This window comes from Orycteropus afer, unplaced genomic scaffold (assembly GCF_000298275.1).
Source record: "Orycteropus afer afer isolate SDZICR_OR568_19922 unplaced genomic scaffold, OryAfe1.0 scaffold00026, whole genome shotgun sequence".
Classification (NCBI taxonomy): domain Eukaryota; kingdom Metazoa; phylum Chordata; class Mammalia; order Tubulidentata; family Orycteropodidae; genus Orycteropus; species Orycteropus afer.
In genome coordinates this window covers 6,935,812-6,949,377 of record NW_006921613.1, presented here as the reverse complement: position 1 = coordinate 6,949,377, position 13,566 = coordinate 6,935,812, and the positions used below count along the sequence as shown (strand labels likewise).

Genomic DNA, 13,566 nt, shown 5'->3' with positions numbered 1-13,566 from the left:
GGTTTCTGAGGCAGTATCACTAGGAAGTAGATTGCCCCATCTTCCTTCCAAGGAGTGGCTGGTGGGTTTGAACCACCAGCCTTCTGGTTAGCAATCAAGTGCCTTAGGCACTATGCTATAAGGTTATTTAATCAATCATCTTCTCTTTCTCAATCCAGGTGCCAAAGGTGATCAAGGCCCACCCGGTCCACCTGGGCCCCAAGGTCCTCCAGGTCCTCCAGGACCACCTGGAAGCAGAAGATCCAAAGGCCCACGGCCGCCAAACATGTTTAATGGCCAGTGCACAGGTCACTAATCCCTGCCCCAGAGAACTCACCTCTTCCACTAACAATCCCAAACTTGGGCTGCACTCCAGGCTTTGTGACCAGATTTTTAAAAACAGAGTGAAGAGATTTTGTCCAAAGTGAGAGTTACCTTACAACATGATCATGGGAGATCAGAGAAGTCTGCAAAGGAGGTCTTGGGGCATGCTGAGAACTGGGCTTCCCACCACTTTATTATCCCTCCTCTTTCATTTATCTCTGGACTATCCTCTTCCTAGTTCAGATCCACCAATCTCCAAGTCTCTACACAATCTTTAAGGCTAAGCTATTAAACTTCTTGCAGTGATACACTTTTGGCAGTATGAAGGGCTGCACTGATACTCAAGGACATGATGGGGAAGTTCAGCTCTGTTAAATAACTCACTCAGTTAATGTACTCAGTTGCTAACTAAAAAGCTAATTAGAAATCAAGGGACTGTATATGTAGAAATGGAGTCCCTTGGGTGTGCAAATTGTTAAGTGCTGGACTACTAACCGAAAAGTTAGTGGTTCAAGCCCACTCAGAGGCAGCTTGGAAGACAGGCCTGGCAATCTGCTTCCAAAAGTCACTACCTTGAAAATCCTGTAGTGCAGTTCTACTCTGTGCACTTAGGGTTGTCATGAATTGGAATCAATTCAGTGGTAACAAACAACAACATTAATAGAAATACTTCTTGGGGTGATGCTAGAACTTCTTCCCAATAGAAGTGGCCTAGTAGCCATTCACCTTAGACCATGGGGTACAACTTGATGCCCTCAGTTCAATGGCAAACAGAAGAGAATCCCAGCTGGAATTTCTCTCATGGATTTATCTGGCACCTTCCTAAACAGTCTTTAGTTCTGTTGGTTCACTGTTCTTTCTAGCAGACATTTTGGGGTCGTGAAATTGGCTGTCAGTGAGTGAAATCTGTGCTTTCAAAGATGTCACCCACCCCCCACTCCCCAGTAAATGGAGCCTGATTATAATTCTGCCCGCAGTAAACACAATGTTAAATCATACAAATCTGCTCCTCCCCCTCTATTAGCATCAGCCCCTTTGTTCAGCTTCCCTTAGAGAAAGCTGAGCAGGGACACTCCCCTGAGAAGAGTCTGACCTAAGCCTCTGTGGAGTTCTAAATTGCCAAATACTCTGTCAGCCAGCAACGATTGGTGCCTGCAGAAGCACTCTACTCTGCTCAGCGTATCCACTAAGAGGCTGGGTCAGCAGGGGTTAAGGCCCGAGTTGGGAAAACTGCTTTAAATGAGAGGCCATTATCTTCCACTCTGCTACTAGAAATGAGTCCTCAGTTGCCAGGCTTTCTGCATCTGAACTTGGCCCTCTCTTCTGCTTCAATTCCTTTAACCCTATCCTCTCCTGTCCCCACAGCCATAGAGGCAGGTTGGTACAACGGGAATTAATGAGAGCCTTTCTTCAGAATGAGAACAGGAGTTTTCTATGTTCCTCTCTTGTGCAAAGCCCAAGGTCATAAGTGTGGAGTCTGAGGATACTCCAGATGAAACCCAGAGGCAGCAGGACTGCATACAGACCCAATACCGATTTCATCAGGCATCAGGTCTCCAGAGAAACACAGGTTCATACAGCTAGAAGGAAGCTGAGAGATCATGTAGGATTCAGCCCCCTGATTTTATTGACAAAGAAACACCTGCAGATTATTCTATGAGTTTCTGCATCAACAATGCCGATGCTATCCTTTTTTGTCTAGCAAACATAAGGCAGGAGCTCTGCAGGCATACTGCCTTAAGGCACTTGACTGCTAACCAGAAGTCTGGTGGTTCAAACCTACCAGGCACTCCTTGGAAGGAAGATTGGGCAATCTACTTCCATAGAGATACCGCCTGGAAAACCCAAGGAGGGGTTGCTATGAGTCGGAAACAACTCAATGAAAGTGAGTTTGGTTTTTTGGTTTACTTATAAGGTGATTTGACCCCTCAGAATTGGTCTTGGGTGGGGCCTATTCCCAGAAAGCCAGAGTCCTGTTTCAGTCCATGCCTCTGCCCCAGTCCACTCTACTCCTTTCATCTTCTCAGTAGCCATGATCCTCTTTTCCTCCTGCCACCTTGAGGCACCTCTTCACCAAAGGGCTGAATTAAGCTCATTCATCAAGAGGAACATTGGCAAGCCAAGGATGACAAGTTACAGCATAAGGAGGAAGGAGGTGCAGCCTCAAACCTACCATGGATTAGCCAGCCCCTCAGTTATCTGTGCCCTTCTAGGTCTTCAAACAGAGACCCAAGGGGGAAAATGGCAGTGAGGAGACTCAAACGTCTCCAACTTTGTCCACCTCTAGGTTCCTTCTCCCTCTGAGGTTCTGGGATGCCTCTCTTAGCACCTCTCACAATCATGGAGGTCAGAGCCACCCCATTTCTGAGGCTGCTCCCTCACACCTCTCCATCAACTTCTCTGAAAGTGAAAATTCTTCCAGAACAATGTCATCTGTAATAATGATTCCACCTGCCCAGAGAGGTTAGATAGGTGTCAGCAGGTCTCTCTTTCCCCAAGATTGCTGAGGGCTTGAATGGGCCACTTTTCCCCTTTTACTGATATCCTTTTGGAATTGCATTATTCTAGAAACTGAGGTCACAGAAAGCTTCTTGGGAATGCACCAAGTAGGGGGAAAAAAAACTAGAAGCATGTGACTTAGTGTTGCTTAAAACCTGGTAGGCCTAGTGGGATGGGTGCTAAGGAGTTAGAGTGTGGAATGAGGTGGAAGAAAGCACCAGTTATAAAGTTACACTATTTCATTGTGCTGACTGCATTTGCTCTGGTTATTACTGTCATTTTAGGTGAGACATGTGCTATACCAAATGATGATACCCTAGTTGGAAAAGCTGATGAGAAAGTCAATGAACACCATTCCCCACAAGCAGGTACAGAAACAAGCACTATTTTTGAAATTCAGAAATCAGATACCTTAAAGTCATAATTGGCAGGTGAGTGACCTTCCTTTCTCTTCTTTTGGCAGAATCCATAATCACTTCCATTGGAAATTCAACACAAGTATATAAAGTTAAGGAGACATTTGGGACCTGGATAAGAGAGTCTGCTAACAAGAGTGATGAACGGATTTGGGTGATTAAACATTTTTCAGGTACTACCACTTGGCAAGTGACTCAAATCTGTGTTGTATTTTTCATCTGTTGCCTACCTTCAGGCTTATTCTTTGTGTCTAAAATTGCTACCAATTGGTTTAATAGAATTGGTCTTTATCTGAGAATGCATAAATGAATGGACATCATATTTTTCTTGGTTAAATACTCTGGTGGAAAGCCTTGCAGTTCACATCACAGGGTCATGACTAGAGCATCCCTAGTGCAGCTTTTCCAGTTTTAGGCAAAGTACCCAGAAAGGAGATCTGCTTGCACAGTGGTTAAAGCATTCAGCAGTTAGAACTCACCAGCCACTCTGCTGGAGAAAGATGAGGCAGTTTGCCTTTCATAAAGATTTACAGCATTGGAAACTTTATGGGACAGTTTTACTCTGTACTATAGGGTCACTGTGAGTTGGGATTGACAATGGCAGTGGGTTTTTGGGTATATCCAGAAGGAAACAAATAGCATTATGACTACAGGTCTTATGCATCCCAAAGCCAAAGTGTGGAAGAGATATCAGAGACAAATTCTTACATGTACTGTCCATCTAAGACTGGCCCATTCTCAGGAGAATCCTTTTGGCCATCCTTGTCAGAGTTGGATGGAGAGCGCAGGGAAGGAATGAAATGCCATTGTGCAGTCACACGGCATCTAAGCATGACCCGAGTCATGCTACTCCCAAAATGATGTGGTTAGTTAGGAATCACTGATGGTAGCAGAAGTGGCCTCATTCCAGAAAGGGTCAGGCAAAACTGACTGGACAGAGATTAGGCTCAGTGGCAATAGCTGAGATGTGCATCTTCATTCCATCAAGACTAATTCTGATCAGCTGGTAGCAACTGCTCAGATGACTGGCTGAAAAGGATTTTGAGGCTCAAAGGGAAAGTAATGTTGTGAATTAATAGTGGCTACCATGGAGTGCATTCGGCTGCTAACCAAAATGTCAGTTGTTCAAACCCACCAGCCACTCCACGGGAGAAAAGGAGACAGCCTGCTTCTGAAAGATTTACGATCTTGGAAACTCTATATGGCAGTTCTACTGTGCCCTATAGGGTCACTATGAGCTGGAATTGATTCAGTGGCAGTGGGTTTTGGCTGTGGAGTGCAGGAGACAGGAAGTGATTGCACAAATGCCAAGTATTTGCTATCCCTGTATAGGCTGTGTCGTTTCTGGTAGAAAGCAATGTAGAGTGAGGTGGGGCGGGGGTGATACACAGTTCTTTTGAGAGGAGCAAAGCAAATGTCATTTGAACATTTCAGGTATCCACAGACAAGAACAGGACTTTGAGTTTGGCAGTCAGATCCTTCAAACTGGTTTAGGGCCCTTACAGGGCATCTCACTCTTAACTGCTATCCTTTTAAGTTTGTCCCTTTGACTCATTCCCAGGCTGTGATTGCTGGGTAGAAGGTAACAGTCTTTTCCTGGCTTCTCTCCTCCAGGTATCTTGGTGAAGGAATTCAAAGACTGGCCCTCACTTTTGAATAACAGTTACACGTCCATCCAACTCCCGCATTATTTCCAAGGCTGTGGGCATACTGTTTATAACAACTCTCTCTACTACCACAAAGCAGGCTACAACACCATAGTGAGGTGAGTCACTCTGGACCACAGCACGCTGCCTCTGAGTCCCGCAGAGCCCTCTGAGCTACTCAGAGTTAGGGACTGTGTTTTCATCATCATTGTATCCCCAGGGCATGGCACACAGCTAGAGACCAGTTGGGGTTTGTTAACCAAATGAGTGCCAAGACACGCCCCGTTGGGGGTCTGCATGGATTGCTGGTGGTAGGGACCAAGAGTAAGGGCAGAACCAGGAAGAAGTTTGGAGTGGTAAGAGGCTGTACTTTTCTCATCCTTTGAGAAAGGAAGCTGCCAAAACCCAGAACTTCCTCTGGCAGGAAAAGTATTGCTCCCTGAGATCAGTTTTATTGAGAAAAACTTTGGGTATGGAGAGTTTCATGCCACAACTGGGACCACTGAAGGTCTGAAATTGCAACCCAACAACAGGCAGCTCTCCCTTCAGTGATCTGTCATCCTGATGGCACCCCCACTGGGCCACCACTCCTCTTCCTTGCCAAAGGGACAGGACAGGGTCACCTGGCTAGACCGTGTCCAGGGCAGGAGTCAGACTTGTCTGGTTCCCCACAAGAATTGCTGAAGTTTTGTTTTTATGACTCAAGAAATCAAGCTCTGACCCAAGAAACAGTTCATCATGGACAAATCAAAAGTTCATGCTTGCATGTGTATGGCAGGGGAAGGAGGAGTGCCAGGGATATAGTCGAGACAGCGATGAACTGAGAGCCAAGACAACCAGCTTCTGGTTCCAACTGTTCCACTTACTCACTCTGTGGCCTTGGACAAGGGTCATCACCTCCTGGGACCTCCATGTCCTCAACTAAATTCTAAAAAGATGGGGTAGAGTCTCTGAGTCCTTCCCACTCTATCCTTCTCTGAAATCCTAATTCCAGAGTTATAAAATCCATGGTCCCAGTCATTCAAAATAAAACACAATGACCTTGAGGGAAGACTCGGTCCCCTTTCTCTTTCTTCTTCATCCTCCCTCTGCCCTTAGTGAGGTCCAACTTTAACTACCTCTTAGGCATTTGACTGCTTAGGTTAGGATGGAGAGGAGTTTCCTAGTGTAATGTGCAATTAGATCAGCTACATTAGACATAGGTGTCAGCTGTGGCTGGAAGCTTCCAGTACTTTGCTTCTCATTCCTCTCTGCCCAACTCCCCCATCATCTCTGCATCTCCCTTACCACCTCATTCGGGCAGAGTCTTGTGCTAGTAGAATAGGACAACTGATCCACCTCCTGTACTAGTTCAGGAAGTCATTATTCCCATGACACGTGACTTTTCTCCTCATTTAATACTGTGAAATCCTGCATCACGTAAAATAGGCCATTGTTGCATGGGAGTAGAAAGGTAACAGGGAAAAGCCACCGGTGAATGAGCTCCAGGAAGAGGATTGGCTGTTCTAAGAAAGGGTATCTGCCAATGAAGCTAAGTTTGTACACATTGGAGTATACAACATGCCAAACACATTGGCACCTTGGTGAGAAAACCTATATTGAACCCATGCTACATGCCAGGCCACAGGCTGGGAGCTGAGGGAAAGGCAGACCTGGATTAGACCCTATTCCTGCTAGGAAGGATAAGCCTCATCCAGGAGAGCAGCTAGGTGCCAGTACCAGACAAGGGCCAAATGTTGTTAGGTGTTGTTGATGCAATTGTGACTTACAGCTACCCAGTGTACAACAGAATGAAACACTTCCCAGCCCTGTGCCATGCCATGCCTTCCAACCTGAGGGGCTGGCTCGTCTGCAGGCACTTTATCAGACAGTGTTTCCCTGCCATTCGTAAGGTTTTCAATGGCCAGTTTTTTTCTAGAAGTAGACTTGGCCATCCTTCTTAGCCTATCTTAGTCTGGAAACTCTGCTGACTCCTGTCCGCCGTGGGTGACCCTGCTGGTATTTGAAATACCAGTGGTATAGTTTCCAACATCATAGCAGCACGCAAGCCACCACAGTAAAACAAACTGACAGGCAAGCAGTGGGAGGGCCGAATTGTAGTACTAAATTGCGAGCATTCAGATAATTCTTGTGAGCTGAGATGGGCAAGCAGGGCCTTCCCAAGTCCTCACTTTTCTGTAGTTTGTTTTCAAACTTACTTCAGAATTTCTTAATATACTTCAGGTTTGTTAAGCTCAAATGCATAGCCATAGCTTCACACATTTCACATTTCTTGTGCTACTCAATGGCACCCTCTGGTGTCTCAATCTCCAAAAAAAACAAACTCACTGCCATCAATTCCAACCCATTGGGTTTCCAAGTCTGTAAATCTTTATGGAAGCAGACATCTTCCTCAGAGCAGCTGGTGGGTTCAAATTACCTACCTTTTAGTTACCAGCCGAAAGCCCTAACCACTACACTTCCAGGGCTCCTTTCCCTTAGTCTCTCAAAAACCAAACCAATGTCACTGCCATCAAGTTGATTCCAACTCATAGCGACCCCCATTGAGTTTTCACATCTGTAAATCTTCATGGAAGCAGACTACCTCATCTTTCTTCTGCAGAGCAACTGGTAGGTTCGAACCACTGACCTTTTGGTTTAGTAGCCAAATGCCTCTAAATTTTCACTCCTGTGTATTTCCTGAGGAGCTCTGGTGGTACAATGGTCAAAGTATTCAGCTGCTAACCAAATGGTGGGCGGTTCAAACCCACCAGCCACTCCATGGGAGAAAGATGAGGCAGTCTGCTTCTGGAAAGATTTACTACTTTGGAAACCCTATGGGGTAGTTCTACTCTGTCTTATAGGGTTGCTTTGAGTCAGAATCGACTCAATGGCAGTGGGCTTTTTTTTTTTTTTTCTTGTTGTGATTTGGGTGAAGGTTTACAGAGCAAATTCATTTTCCATACAGTAGTTCATACACATTTTGTTTCATGACATTGATTTTAATCCTCATAATGTAATAGCTCTCTTCCACTTCCTCCCTGTGTCCTTTTCTGTGTGTCCTTCTTTCCTATGCATTCCTGACCCTGAGCTATCTCCCTGCATAAATACCACCCTTCTGATCTCCCATGGTTGACTGTTCTAAGGGATATACTACCTGGTGTAAATGTTCACCTTATATGACTGTTGTTTGGCTGGAAGCCACAGGAGTGAGTTCATTTCCAGGCCCAAAGGGTAAATATGGCCCATAGTCTCAGTGGTTTCGCCAGGGTGGTGGGTTTGAACCATCCACCATTTGGTTAGCAGCTGAATGCTTTGACCATTGTACCACAAGAGCTCTTCAGGAAATACACAGGAATGAAAATTCAGAGGCATTTGGCTACTAAACCAAAAGGTCCATGGTTCGAACCTACCAGCTACTCTGCAGAGAAAGATGAGGCAGCCTGCTTCCATAAAGATTTACAGACTTGGAAACTTAATGGGGGTCGCTATGAGTTGGAACCAACTCGATGGCAGTGACATTGGTTCGGTTTTTGAGAGACTAAGCAAAAGGAGCCCTGAAAGTATAGTGGTAGGGCTTTGGGCTAGTAACTAAAAGCCTGGTCTTTTTTATGATTTTGAGTTTTGTTCCACATATTTCTCCTAGTCTGTCCAGGATCTCCTGTTTTGAACCCCTTCCAAGTAGTTGACAGGGGTAGCCAGGCACCATCTAGTTTTTCTGGTCCTAGGGTCCTGTAGGCTGAGGGAACCCACTGGTCCCTTGGACTAAATGTTCCCATTTGTCTTTGGTTTTCTTCATTCATCTTTTCTATGGACAAGGAGAAACCAATTGTTGATCTTAATTTTGGGGGTACCTCTTGAATCATAATTTGGAGTTTGCCAATTCAGACAGCCTCCAGGATCTAAGAAGCATGAGATTCCATACTGTAGCTTAATTGCTACAGCCACGTACCTGACAAGAAAATTAACTTCACAGCCATGACTTTTCTGCCTCTGCTACTCCTCTCCTTGGGGTGACTTTTTCTTAATTTAGCAAGCTGTGAAATTATTTTCTTTCAATTTCAGCATGGAGGAAAAAAAAAAAAAAACCAAAGTTGGAATTAGAAGACCTAAATTTACTCTGGTTCTGGCACTTACCCGTATTTCTGAGCCAGTCACTTTCCTTTTTCATTTTTAAAATCAAAGGGTTGAATTAGATGATTGTTTAAGGCCACTTGCAGCTCTAAGAATCTTTGAGGAGGGATTTGAGTAGGTCAGCAATCACCTGAGGATTAATGAGGTAATTTGCCCAGAGACACACAGTTAGTAAGTGGGGACACTTAGATGTGAATTTATGACTCCAGAGTATTCTCTTTAATGCCACTATTGCCTCTGTTTCTTCTGTTCTGTTCTGAACAATTTAACAAGCTAAGCACTGTTCTTTATATCGTTCTTGCTCAAGAGTATTGTTGAGCAACCAGTAGAAAATGCATTACCTAGGCGGCATAGTGCCTAAGGCATTTGACTGCTAACCAGGTGGCTGGTGGTTCAAACCCCGACCAGCCACTCCTTGGAAGGAAGATTGGGCACTCTACTTCCGCAGTGATACCGCTTCAGAAACCCAAGGAGGGGTTGCTATGACTTCACAATCTGACTCAACAGCAGTGAGTTTGGCTTTTTTTTTTTTTTTTTGAGGAGCTTCTTTGGTAGCATAGTGGCTAAGGCACTTGACTGCTAACCAGAAGGCTGGTGGTTCAAACCCACCAGCCACTCCTCAAAAGGAAGATGGGGCACTCTACTTCCCTAGTGACTGCCTCGGCAACCCAAGGAGGGGTCGCTATGAGTCGGGTCTGACTCAATGGCACCTAACAACAGCAACCCCAAACCCAAAAACAAAACCCATTGCCCTGAATCAAAACTGACTCACAGTGATCTGGGAGGCCCCACCTTACTAAATCAGAATCTGCATTTTAAGAAGATCCATGGGTGATTTGCATGCTTATTAAAGTTTGAGAAGCACAGCTCTGTACAAACCCATCTGCCCATGCATTCTTGTGCAGTTTCCCATTTTCTTCTGTCAGTTGTCTTATAAAGAAATAAAGATTTCTTTATATGATTAATAAGATTTCAATATGTGGGTACATGGAAAAAGGAGTCCATGTACCCACATACTGGCCATTTCCAGTGTTCTGCCTTTCTTTGTGTAAATCCAAGTTTCCCTTTGGTATTATTTCCCTTCAGCTTGAAGAAGTTTTACATTTCTTGTAGCACAGTTCAGCTGTTGCTGGATATAGAATTCCAGGTTGACAGGTTTTTCCCTTTAATAGTTTAACGTATTATTCCATTATCTTCTGGCCTCTGTTGCTACTGAGGAAAAGTCAGTCACTGTTCTTATCATTGTTCCCCTATATGTAATCTGTTTCTTTATTCTCTCTGGCTGCTTTTAAGATTGTCTCCTTATTTCTTCTTTTCCCTGTGTTTATCCTGCTTTTAGTTTGTTGAGCTTCTCATATCTGTGGTTGATGTTTTCTTTTAAAAATAAAATTTGAGAAATTTGGAGCCACTATGTCTTTAAATAGGAGCTCTGGTGGCATAGTGCCTGAGGCATTTGACAGCTAACTGGAAGGCTGATGGTTCAAATCCACCAGCCACTTCTCGGAAGGTAGGTTGGGCAATCTACTTCCATAGTGATGCTGCCTTAGAAACCCAAGGAGGGGTCGCTATGAGTCAGATCTGACTCCACAGTAGTGTGTTACATTGTGTTATGTCTTTAAATGGGAGCTCTGGTGGCGTAGTGCCTAAGGCATTTGACTGCTAACCAGAAGTCTGGTGGTTCAAACCCACCAGCCACTCCTGGGAAGGAAGATTGGGCAATCTACTTCCATAGAGATACTGCCTCAGAAACCCAAGGAGGGGTCGCTGTGAGTTGCATCTGACTCGACGGCAGTGAGGTTTTTTTTTTTTTTTTTTTTGGTTATGTCTTTAAATAAGGAGCTCTGGTGGTGTAGTGGATAAAACATTTGGCTGCTAACCAGATGGTCAGCAGTTCAAACCCACCAGCTGCTCCGCGGAAGGAAGATGGGGCTCACTATTTCCATAAAGATTCAGAGCCTCGGAAACCGAATGAGGGTCATTAAGAGTTGGAATTGACTCGATAGTAGTGAGGTTTTTTATATATTTTTTAAATGTCTTTAAATATATATTTTTTTATGTTCTAATCTCTCTCTCCTTTCTAGCACTCAAAATACACATGTATTAGGCTGCTTGATATTGTCTCCAAGTCACCATTTCTCTTGGCTATCTTCAGATTTTTTACCCTTCTTTTGCAGTCTCCAATATACTGTTAAATTTGTCCATTTTTTAAATTTCACGTAGTTTACTTTTCAGTTCAAGACTTTTATTTGGTTCTTTTTTATAGTTTGCATTTCTTTGATGATATTATGTCCATCCCTTTTAAATTACTGACTGCATTTATAATTGTTTTAAAATCCTTGTTTGACAATTCAATGTGTCATCTCTGGGTGTGTTATATTCAATGTTTTATCTTCTGGACATGCATGCCACTTTCCTGCTTATTCATGTCTAGTAATTTTACATTGTGAGCTGGATTTGTGATGCAACACATTTGATAGTTTGGATTTTGTTCTCTTCCTTTAAAGAGGAAGTCATTTTCTTTATTAGGGTAGGTTGAGAGTAACCTATTCCTAGGTAGGTGGGGTCTCAACTGAATACCAAGGGTATTCAATGAGGTCTTCTATCCTGGCTGGTCAGAACTACAGCATCTCAGCACTCTGCAACCACTGGGGTCTCTATTCAGCTCTTCCAGTTCCTCAGTCGTTTCCCTACGAGGCATTTTAGAGTCTCACTGTATATATGCAGCTTAGTGTTCAGCCAAATACTTAAGGGGACCCTATGAAGATATATGAAGAGGACCCTATGAAGAGGTGAGTAGTTGCAACACAGACCATAAGGTCCACTCTTTCTACATGCAGCCACCTTTTCTCCCATACTGTGCTCCATAAATCTTAGCCACCTCAGTAGCTCTAAATTCCAATCTCTGCTTCTTGTCTAGTGAGACTGCTGTTCTGTACTGGGGCTCCAATTTCCAGTGCTGTGATTTGGAAAGAGCTCCCAGGCAGAAAGTCAGAGTCATTTTGGAGCTCACTTTATGTAACTGCTTTATCTGCACTATTGTCCAATGCTTGAAAGTCAGTTCATCTGTTTTGTCCAGTTTTACAGTTACTCCTGGCCATCCCCTACCCATTACTAGATCATGGCTGGAACAGCTCTGTTTTGGGAAGTGACTCATACAGTAAAACTAAGACCATATCCTAGAGGCAGACAGAGAAACAGGCTTGCTTGGAGTAGCTTGCTGGCCCTACTAAAATCTCCACACAATTGTTTGAGACTTTGCTCAAAATGGCACCAAGTTTTCTGATTCAAACGTGTTTTCTCATAAATGCAATCCTATCCTGATAATGACAGTTGAATAGTTTCAACAAGTTTTCTCATGGGAAAAGGTTCAACCAAGAATATTGTCTATAAAAATTTCCTAGACTATTTTGTCTATAAAAATAGTCACTCATATCCACTTTTTCAAATGTTTTTCAGATTTGAATTTGGCAAAGAAATATCTGAAACTCTGAAGATTGAAAATGCTTTGTATTTTGATAGAAAATACCTCTTTGCAAATTCCAAGACTTACTTCAACTTGGCTGTAGATGAAAAGGGTCTTTGGATTATCTATGCTTCAAGCGTGGATGGCTCGAGCATCCTTGTAGCACAACTGGATGAAAGAACATTCTCTGTGGTCCAACACATCAATACCACGTACCCCAAATCCAAGGCCGGCAATGCCTTCATTGCCAGAGGGATCCTCTATGTCACAGACACCAAAGATATGAGTATAACATTTGCTTTTGATTTGTTAGGAGGGAAACAGATCAATGCAAACTTAAATTTAAGAACTTCCCAGTCTGTTCTTGCCATGCTATCATACAATATGAGAGACCAGCATTTATATTCGTGGGAAGATGGCCACTTAATGCTTTATCCTGTGCAGTTTTTGTCAGCTGCAGTAAAGCAATGATGTGATGCTGTAACCCTTGATAAATTTCAGATGTTCTCTGGTAACATTTCTATCCCAGCAGAAATCTTATCTTTAAGGTTAGCCAGTTATTTAGAATACTATGACATGAATGTTTATATGGCCAGTGAACCCCTTTAAATTCAGATTCCTTAGTGAAAATGAGCAATGGATTGGAAGTCAACATGGCTGAAGTTTGGCTACTCCTCCACATACCAGCTGGACAAGTCACTCCTCCCTCTTTGGGCCTCAGTTTCCCCATGGGTAATATGAAAGGGCTGGCTAAGATGATTGGTAATATTTCCTCTACCTGTAGGAAATGCAGTGATTCTTGGCTGTTCTACACTCACAACTTTTATGCACTTGGTTTCTGTGATTCGTTTTTTAACTACATGCAAGTTTACCCTGAAGTTGATAAGCCTGGTTGTTTGAGCAATGAATTTGTCAGTGATGACTTATGTTGGTTCCTTGGGAACTTGCACTGACCCTTTAAAGCTGCTAAGATACTATATTATCCATAATTTAGTACTTTTCTCTGCACTTGTACCTGTCACCATGGCACCTGAATGGCCATTATTCTCAGCTCCTGATCCCCGCTCCAAGATTAGAAAAAGCAAGTTAGAAAGCCTGTTCAGGTGTCTTAATGAAACAGAATCAG

The 13,566-nt window shown here is 43.6% G+C and overlaps 1 protein-coding gene across 1 annotated transcript in view; it reads left to right on the top strand.

Moving 5' to 3' along the window:
- The window catches only part of GLDN (gliomedin), an 88,102-nt gene extending 75,191 nt beyond the window's left edge, over window positions 1-12,911 (top strand). The window contains exons 6-10 of the mRNA XM_007935176.2: window positions 159-287; window positions 3,087-3,170; window positions 3,266-3,391; window positions 4,833-4,983; window positions 12,434-12,911. Coding sequence (XP_007933367.1) covers window positions 159-287; window positions 3,087-3,170; window positions 3,266-3,391; window positions 4,833-4,983; window positions 12,434-12,911 — 968 coding nt within the window. The remainder of the gene's footprint in view (window positions 1-158; window positions 288-3,086; window positions 3,171-3,265; window positions 3,392-4,832; window positions 4,984-12,433) is intronic.
- Window positions 12,912-13,566: the final 655 nt, after the last annotated feature.